The 9,980-nt window shown below is 41.1% G+C and overlaps 1 protein-coding gene across 1 annotated transcript in view; it reads left to right on the plus strand.

Annotated features, from left to right (window-relative positions):
• Nucleotides 1-1,220: 1,220 nt before the first annotated feature.
• LOC119268740 overlaps nt 1,221-9,980 on the plus strand; it is a 20,741-nt gene continuing 11,981 nt past the window's right edge. Inside the window, exons 1-14 of the mRNA XM_037550437.1 lie at nt 1,221-1,526; nt 2,483-2,642; nt 3,701-3,793; nt 4,181-4,283; nt 4,377-4,539; nt 5,078-5,252; nt 6,175-6,294; nt 6,405-6,992; nt 7,064-7,651; nt 7,858-7,926; nt 8,250-8,363; nt 8,458-8,700; nt 9,018-9,065; nt 9,144-9,284. Of these exons, the coding sequence (XP_037406334.1) occupies nt 1,402-1,526; nt 2,483-2,642; nt 3,701-3,793; nt 4,181-4,283; nt 4,377-4,539; nt 5,078-5,252; nt 6,175-6,294; nt 6,405-6,992; nt 7,064-7,651; nt 7,858-7,926; nt 8,250-8,363; nt 8,458-8,700; nt 9,018-9,065; nt 9,144-9,284 (2,730 nt within the window). The 5' untranslated portion in view covers nt 1,221-1,401. The remainder of the gene's footprint in view (nt 1,527-2,482; nt 2,643-3,700; nt 3,794-4,180; nt 4,284-4,376; nt 4,540-5,077; nt 5,253-6,174; nt 6,295-6,404; nt 6,993-7,063; nt 7,652-7,857; nt 7,927-8,249; nt 8,364-8,457; nt 8,701-9,017; nt 9,066-9,143; nt 9,285-9,980) is intronic.

The raw sequence follows: 9,980 nt of genomic DNA on the forward strand, positions 1-9,980 counted from the left end.
GGATTCCTTTGTGTGAGTATTGGTACAACACCAACTGGCACCATCCACTGGGAAAACTCCGTTTGAAATAATCTACGGCCACAACCCGCGCCATTTTGGCCTTGCTCCTGATGACACAATTCAGCCAGTTGACTTGCAGCAATGGCTTTTTGATCGCTCGGTTGTCATGGATTCAGTTAAGCAATACCTGTTACGAGCTCAACAGCGCATGAAAAGTCAGGCTGATAAGCATCGATCAGATCGTGAGTTCGCGGTGGGAGATAAGGTGTTTCTCAAGCTCCAACCTTATCTTCAGTCTTCGGTGGCTCCACGGGCAAATCACAAATTGGCGTTCAATTTCAACGGGCCATTTGAAGTGCTGGAGCGCATTGACAAAGTGGCATACAAGCTAGCATTACCAGCGACCAGTAAGGTTCATCCGATTTTCCATGTTTCCCTGCTCAAGAAGGTGCTAGCCCCTCATCACCCAGTTCTACCCCTACTTCCTTCCCCTGACGACCAATTCCAGTTTCCTGAACAAGTGCTACAACAAAGAGTGGTACGTCGTGGCGCTGATTCGGTTGTTCAAGTACTGATCAAGTGGAACTCAGCTCCGGTGGATCTTGGGAGGACAAGATTGCGCTGAAACAGAGGTTTCCGCGAGCACCGGCTTGGGGGCAAGCCGTTTCTAAGGAAGAAGGGGTTGCCAGCGACCAGAGCGAGCGCCAAGACCGGATTCAAACCACAAGCCGGCCCAGAAGACAGCCTCGCCCATCGGCTCGGCTTGCCGGCCCAGAATGGGCCCGTTAAGAGTTGTACTTATACGTGTAAGCGGTAAGATTCAAGCGGCTGGCAAACAGCTAGGTAGCGTGTGAGTACGTGACTTGTAAGCAGGGTCTTCTTCCTCTTGTTTAGGGGGATGGGGTGTCAGACACGCTGGCCATTGGGCGTTGCCAGTGACTTTAGTCCCACCTTGGATATGGAAGGGGGCTAGGACCACCTTATAAGGAGTGTCACACTCCCTTCAGGCTAGTCTTTTGGGATGTAGTGATCTCTTACTTATATTGGTGTGTCCGATGCGCACCGAAAACGTCCGAACATATGCCGGAGGTTGGGAGCTGGGCCGGGTACGCTAACAAACTTACACGTGGGTCCCGTGGAAACCGCAAGAGGGCCCACCCGTCGGCCTCCCCAGCGGCTGAAACGCGGCCCAGCACTACAACCTACCTACTCGCTCCTCCTCGTATCCCCCGTGGCCCGCGCCTCGCTGCGCTCCTCTCGCCGTCGCGCCTCCTTCTCCACGGCCGCCCAAACCCTAGTCAAATCCCATTGCCACCGCCGCCTCCTCATCCGTACCGCAAAGCCGAGACCTAGCCCGTAAGGCGCCGCACCAAGTAGCTAGGGTTTTGGCCGCCCCGGGCCATGGAATTCGAGGCGGACGGCGCCCGGTGGCCGGAGCAGCGAGGCGGCGCTGCCGAGGCGCCGCCGCCGCCGCAGGAGCGCGGCGAGGTCCCCTCTCCCCGCTTCGATTCGTCGCGTGCCCTAAGGTGAGCGCCGGGGCCCTATACCCTTACCTGACATATGGAATACCCATGCACGATGAATGATTTTCTAGGTTTACGTTGGCTATGTTCAGGATTTTGCTTTTTTTAGTTTGGTTGGAGCCCATGCTAGTGAACTTGCTCGGAAAGTTGTTTTAGTATTTACTAGTAGATGCATGCGAGCTTAGCTCTGCTCTCCCCGGAGGAGGTACAGCGTTGCTCTCCGAGAATTTCGTGAGCAAGGGCATGAGCAAGTTGTGATCTTTATTAGCAGGGTTTATGGTCTCTTAATCTCCAGGGAATTATTAGTTCTCATGTTGAAGCCTATAACTGGCAGTAATATGAGCATGAAATACCTCCGTTTGAATTGGCAATAACCTGAGAACATTTATGTGGTTTCACTTTCACATGTATAAGAAATAATATCACACCTCTTTCTTTGACAAAATAATATTATAACAAAATGGAGCAATGAAGGACAATGCTGTTTGCCGTGCCTCTTTGTCAGTAATTATATTGAAGGACAGGACAAGACCCTGGAGTGGTAAATAAAGAGGAAGAATTGAGGGTTGTGGAATATGCACATAATCAGTCGCTCGTTTGAATAGTCTATATGGCCTTGATGAGGGTTGTGGAATATGCACATAGTCATTCACTCATGTGAGTAGTCTTTAGGGCCTTGGTGAGATTCTTTTTGTCAAAACAAAGTCGTATTTTAGGAGCATTCGTGTTTAGATGGGTATATTATTTTTATGCCCGTGCATAGAGGTGTTTATTCATTGAATATAGATTATTTGCTGATAGCTTAATTTTTCTTGATTCATGCTTTTTCTTGTATGACAAACCTTTCAATTTATGGTTTTCCGGTGGTAAAAAAGAATATATAATGCTTAACTCTGTCCCCTGATTATTACTTTTAAGAATTATTTCAGTGGTACTCATGGAACTATTTCTTATTACAGATTGCTGACAGAGCTTGACAGTAACGTAACAGAAGATTTGGTTGTGCTGATGCCAAACTTGCTGTCATTTTTGAAACATGACGATCCTGCAGTTGTTAAGCAATCTATAGCTAGTGGGACAAATTTATTTGCTGCTGTATTGGAAGAGATGGCACTTCAGGTCTATTTTGTAAAACAGATATTTATCAATGAGTAAATAAATCCACTGTTGTAACTACTACCTGCTGCGGTGTTGCTGTTGTTTGATGAGGTTATTTTATTTGCTCCTCCTAATTCTGTTGGTCTGCTGGATTGTGTAAACAATTTCCCGAGTGAAAACTACGCCAAAAGAAATACCTGACATAAATTGATTTCCTACAAAGAGGGGTTTACTACCTCCAGTTGCAGTTCATTTTGTTTTTTGCACTCAACCATCTTACACAGTCATACCAATAATAAAATGGTAATAAAAGCACTGGATTCCTCTGTTCATATCTCCATGAAAAGAAAATACAGCCTAAACGTTTCCCAGTTAGAGATTTGAAGTAGCCTTTTTTGTGTATATCTGTTATTGCCCAGTTGAATCCTTAGCAAATAGTTCATTCCTGTAGTATCCATAATCATGTTCATTCACTGACTGGAACCATAAGAATTTTTTAGCAGTAAGAATATATTTTGTTTTCATGAAATCTGATTCTATAAGCTGAATGAAACTTCTAGAAAACTGAAACCCATTAGATAAGTTACATATTAAACATACATTTTGTACCGAAGTATTAAAAATTGTTCTGCAACCTAATGGTATTTTGTGCAAACACTTGAGCTTCATCTAATCAAGAACAAAAGAAACATGTAAAAAAAAGAACAAAACAAAGCTTCTTCCATCAGTCATAAACTAGTTTAACTACTGCATCATATAATGGTCTTAGGTTTGGTTTGGTATGTATTTGTGTAGACTAATTTTTGAATCATGACTTTACCGTTAACACAGGTCAAGGAGGAAATTTACCTATAGGTGGAGTAGATAAAAGAAAACTCATGACCTCTTTTCCTAATTTTTAGTTTGTTTTGAGGATACAAATGTTTGTTTGGATTGTATGTTGCTGAAGTCTCCAAAAGTTTCCTGTCTGCATCTCTTTTGTTACTTATTGATCCTTACATGTTCGTTACTTGCTAAGGATAGCTTAATTCTTCTCCTTAATCTTAGCACTCACTTTGTCACTTGAATGCTAAATCTAGGTTAACGAGTGTGGAAGAGTTGATGCTTGGCTTGAAGAGATGTGGGCTTGGATGAACCAGTTCAAGGATGCAGTATGTGTTATGATGCGTGAGGTTAGTTTAATAAAAGTTATTGCTGATATAGCCTTATGAAATTTCAATAATGTCATGAAACTGTTGCTGTTGTGTTATCATATTTGCGAGCAGTATTTAGCACATCATTGTTTTAGCAGCTAAATCCGTGGATTTAGCAGTAAATCATGTGTACATATCCATGTTGACATGTAGCTGGCCTTTATTGTACTGTCCTGATCTTTTAGCTTAAATCCTTGGAAGGGATTTTGTGGATAGCTGTGACTGTATGTCTATGTTACGCCGCGCTACAGTGTTTATGAGAATATCGTAAATATAATGACAGCTGAAATGACAGCCATCACTGTAATGTCTGCCATTTCTAGTCAACTTACTGGCTAATACTATTATTTCTCTGACATGTAACAGCCTGTTCCTATTGCATCTAAACTACTTGCTGTAAAGTTCATTGAAACATGGATCTTGTGCCTCACACCTCAATCCAACAGTGACCGAATGCAGCCAATCGAAGGTATCATTTACCCGATTCTCGATCACAATTAGACGGGCCATATTGCCGAATGTTCTTTCAAACTAACCAATCACATATTCACTCTACAAACAGGAAAGAATCGTAGGTTTGATGCTTCACGACTAGCTAAATTTCACCCAAGCCTTGATCCCGTTGTTCTGGAAGCTGATGCAAACAGGACTTTCATCATCCTTGTGGATATTGTGCAATCAGCTTATGCTCATAGAGGATCCTTCCTAGTTGGCACCATTAATTCGTAAGTATTTCTACCAGCTGTATGACTTAAATGAAGTGGAAGCTGTTCATTTCACTCCATTTCCAGCTTTCTTTCTTTACACTACTCCCTTGATATGTTTGGACCACATATTTGTCCTGAATTCTGAATTTGCATGTAATATTATCATAACTGATGTAGCCGTTTTAGTGGCGTTCTACTCTTTTCACCCCAAATTCCCATAATGAAGATCTATATATGAAGAAGTTGTTCATCTCACCTCCATCACCAGCCTGCCCTCTTTTCACCAGTTCCCTCCATGGATGGATATTTGATGGTATCTGCTAAGTTGTTTGCTAATTGGTTTATTTAATTCATGCCATCAATTTCTCATATGGTTTCCGACCTACCCACATGTTTATCCGATTTTGCTGAATTTGTAAGTGATTTGTCATAATTCTAAGGCTAGTCACTTTAGTCGTGTCCTACTCTTGCCACTCCATGTTCCCACTGTATATGTGCTTTGTGATATAAACATATTTGTTATTATGAGAAATATAAGTTTTTGGTTACATGTCAGTCTTGCAGCTATTGGAAAGAGTAGGCCGGTTTACTATGACCGTGCCCTTTCAGTGTTGTTTGGGTTTGACCCTAATTTGGAGACTTCAAAAGGAGCTCATTCAGGAAGCCTGAAATATTCCCTGAAAACAGCTTTTTTAGGGTTTCTACGTAGTCCTTGCCAGGCAATGCTTGAGGTGAGCTCACCTTATTTAGCAATGTCTTCTTCTACCATGTTTTGAAATTTCAAGTACAAAAATACTTATGTCGGTGATGCATTTTATTTTGTTCTTTCCGACTGCCCATGTTACAGTTTTTAGTTTTTTACTTGTAGATCTAGTTGAGGTAGTGTTGTTAAACTATTCAGTTGAACAAACACATTTCATATCAAAAGTCATCTGATTCAGCTAAACGAATGTACAACTGTTATGGTTTATTATTAGAAAAATCTTGCTTTAATTGCACATTCCATCTCATGATGTTGTCATGCATGAAGGCCACACTTGACATGTTCAGTCAATGTATTTTTGTTTTTAAACTCTTTGAGTTGTATCTGCTCTAATTTGTGAAATGGGTAGTTGCTTCATGTCTATGGAGCTTGTGCTTTGTCATATGGATAGCCACAGTGCTGATTGTTTTTTCTTTGGTTCTAGAACAGTGACAAATTTGGCTATGAAAACTTGAAGTTCATTGCTTTAGGTCTATTTACATGATTACATCCTATTTTTCTTGATGGATCATCGCTAGTTCCTACTCGTAAAAAACAATGATAATGCTCTCATGGCTCACGTGTGCGCTAGTGGTTATCACTTCATTGATTTTTTTAATATGCACACCTATGTAGCTTGTCACTTCTTCGCTGTATCTGTTTATAGGATGCACTAGATTTTATTCGCTCTCTTCTGAGACGTGCCTTAATTTATTTGGAGCGCTCATACAATATTTTGCCACTGTTTTCTTTAATTACTTATCATATTTGTGTAGAATTTGTACATATATGTTTACCCTATATTGTTTCCTTAGTATTTTTGCTGAACTTAATACCTTTATTGTCCTGAAATTGGTTTTTGATTGTTTTATGCTACTTCTCAAGTTAACCATAGCCATTTCTCTGGACAGTCCAAGGACGTTCTAGTAAGGCGCCTTCGAGCTCTGAGCCCAGGTGAAGCAACAGAACAGATTATTAGGCAGGCAGAGAAGATGTCTAGAAATATAGAGCGCGCTTGTCGTACTAACAAGGTATATGTGTGAACGATTATGTGGTTGGTCTTGATGGATTTGGCATGTCTGATTTTAAAGTTTATTATAGGCTTTTTGCGATGAGTTTTACTGTGTTCTCATATTAATAGGACGAGCATCCAACATGGGAGATGTCGTATGGCGATGTGAATCGAAAGAATTCTACAGGCAGATCAAGTGACACTCTTGCTATGGCCGAGGGCATGGCTAAGAGAGCAAGATTTGATAGCTCTGCAGCTTCGAATCCCCTAGTTCAGGGAATACCTGATTATTCTGATATGCAGATTGAAAATGATGCCAATATGGGTCATTCCTCTGACCCATCTCTCTTGAGTACTGATGTATCTCCTGTTGAAAAGATGATTGAAATGATAGGTGCTTTACTTGCTGAAGGGGAAAGAGGAGCTGAATCCCTTGGTATTCTCATCTCATCAGTAGAGTCAGATGTCATGGCTGACATTGTAATTGAAACAATGAAGCATCTACCTGAAGCGCCATTTCCATTAGCTAGAAATAAGAGTGTCCCTCAACCAAATTTGCAATCCCCCTCCAATCCCTCGACAGAGAACTTACCAGGCAATCTGCACTCTTTGCCCTTCACGGCACAATCAGTACCATCGGCAGATGGAGCAGGCATTTCACCACCTGAGGTCCTTGTCATGCCTTGTGTTTCTGATTCAAAGCGTGACCCAAGAAGAGTACGATCTATCTTTACTTCAAATTTTATGAAGTCACAGAAGTTCCTATTGTGAAAATGTATGTGTTGCAGGATCCTCGTCGCCTTGATCCACGGCGAACAGTTGCACCTGCTGCTACTAGTCCCATGCAGATGACGGTGGAAATTACCAGTGTGCATCAGACAAATTCTTTGTCAAATACACTTTCTCCTCTTCATGGGAAGATTGAAAAGTGTGCAGATTATTCAGCGGACCCACCAAAAAATGAAGATGAGGAGCATCCATCTTCGAAGCCTCATCAGCCAATGGACGAAGAGAGATCTGAGTTTTTGGATGATTCCACAGAACCAGAGACAAAATTTGAAGTGTACCCACCAGTGGAAGCCGGATTTCCTTCTTCTGATGTCAATGAAGAGATGAACAATCCCTTGACACCAGAAGCTATTTCAAACAGCGGATCTGATAGTACGGATTTGGAGGTCGGTCCCTTTTCACCAGTCTCCAAGACATCCACACCAGAGGATACTAATCATGAGTTGCCTCTTCTTCCATCTCATTTGGAATTAAGTGACAGTGAGAAAATCTCACTGCACAAATTAGCTATTGGGCGGATAATTGATGATTACAAGAAAAATAGCATCAATTCAAGATTTTCCTTGCTCGCTCATTTGGTTGCTCAGGTATTCATTTGGAGTTATAATATCTGTAGCCCTATTTATTTGTTTTGTTCCTGAACTCCTTTTCTGTAGACTAAATGCGTAACACTTCCAGTTTGTAGTTTACTTTGCTAGAGTTCTTCGAAATTACCGGTGTTAATATCGATAATTTATATGCTCGTTCCGCCACAAGTAATATTTTCTGATTTTCATCATCTGTAACTGGACAGAGTACTGCTGATGATAATATTATGGATTTGATTCAGATGCACATTATCTTGCATAATCATGATCAAAAGGTACTTTATCGTGGTGCTCTATATCTTTATTTATTCTGTGTTGCCTTCAGCTTGCATACAGTTGTGCCCACCTGTCCTGAGCTTGTGGTACTTCAAGTATGCTTCAGGTTGTGATTATGCTGGTAAATCAAGGTTTTACACAATATAAACTGACCTTGAACACATTGTGCTGTGTTTGAGCTGGTTTGGCTTGTGTATTTTCTACTTATAATTCCCATTTCTCAAACAGAACACGAGTCATCAACTCATCATGATCTATCACACTGCATATCAAGTAGTATTTTTCACACGATTCTCACTTTTGTAGCATGTATTTCTCCTAGGGGCATGAACTGGCTATGCATGTGTTGTATCAGCTGCAGTGTGTCAATGTTGCTGATGCTCCAGAAAGTTCTATATCTATTTCTGAACATTACGAGAAGTTCTTTATATCACTTGTAAGTTAGCACATGATATTCAGACATCTGTTCATTGTCTTCCAGCTAAAAGGTGAACTTACGTGCCATTTTTTTCCATTTGTTTTGTACCCAGGCAAAGTTGTTGATTGACGTGCTTCCTGCTTCAGATAAATCTTTCAGTAAACTTCTATGTGATGCCCCATGTTTGCCTGAGTCTCTGTTTAGATTCCTTGAGGGTCTTTGCATGTCACAAGGCAACAACCAACAAACAAAGGACAGTGAGGGTGACCGTGTCACTCAAGGCCTGGGAACAGTATGGAGTCTTATTTTAGGGCGGCCTCCACTGCGGCAAGCTTGCTTGGATATTGTTCTGAAGGTTTGTAATGTTCCCCTTTCAACTGGTAGTATGACTGGCATTTACAAATTTGCAATTTCTCTGAGGTTGCTTCTGTTATTCGTGGCCTGCATTCTGGTGTCGACTTCACTAAATTATTTGACCATCAACTCTGTAATAACCCCATGTATTCTAAAGATCAAACACTCAATATTTCATGATTTTAATTACTATCTTAGGATAACTTTGATTTATGACACTACAAATCTGAGTTCACAACAATGACATGTTTTTATGCTGCTGGTGTCACATTATTTACCATCTCAAACTATGCCTCACTTATTGTGATGAATTTGCAGTGTGCTATTCACTCTCAAGATGAAGTCAGAGGAAAGGCGGTTAGATTGGTAGGCAGCAGCATCCATTAACTGTTTCTTTTAATATAATACTGCGCTCCATAATGCTGATACATTTATATTTCTTAGGTTGCGAAAAAGCTCTATGATCTAACATATGCATCAGAAAAAGTTGAGCAGTTTGCCACGGACAGTCTTCTGGCAATTGCTAATAAGCATGGTGTGTCGACAGATGTTAACTTCACAACCTCAAAAGAATCTACATCTGAGGTAATTCTTGATGATTGGGATCCTTGTTATGGTTAGCATTGAGTAGTCTAGCATGCACTCATCTTCTCCCATAGGAATGGAAAATAGATACTGATTATCTGACTTGCTTGATTACCGAATTCAATAGCAAGAAATACGGGTTAGGGTTTTTATCCATTTAGCTTCTTCTGTCAGAACTGCGGTTTCTTTATATGCATGAAGGTCACGGGCATCACCCACCTTATCATTGCCTAATTGGCTAAGTGCTCCAGTGGAAATATGAGACTGAATATGGATATGCCTTTGACTTTCCCATCCAAAATGCTGTATTAGCTGCATTTGAAGTCTAATAATTTGATAAAGCAACATGAATTATTTTGTTGTGGTATGCCTAACTGTCTGAGCACTGTTTTGTTATAAGTGCATTGCCTACCTTTCCCCATCAGCTTGAGCTTTTGGGTGAATTGGCTGGTGCATGCAATTCTACATGTTATTAGAGACAATAGGTCTAGAGTAAGACCGGCTGGCGCAGTTTGGATAAATAAATAAATTGTAGTTCACTTTCGGTCCATGTTTAGGCCTGAGGTAGCCAAACGTGAGGTGGAGTGTTGAAGTATAGTGCATTGCTCATCATTCCTAATCGGCTTGAGCTTTTGGGTTAGCGTATGGCTTCTCAGTTCTCACCCTTAGCTACAATTAGCTGTGCCGAGTTTGCTA

The sequence above is a fragment of the Triticum dicoccoides genome, chromosome 3A, assembly GCF_002162155.2.
Source record: "Triticum dicoccoides isolate Atlit2015 ecotype Zavitan chromosome 3A, WEW_v2.0, whole genome shotgun sequence".
NCBI classification, from domain to species: Eukaryota; Viridiplantae; Streptophyta; class Magnoliopsida; order Poales; family Poaceae; genus Triticum; species Triticum dicoccoides.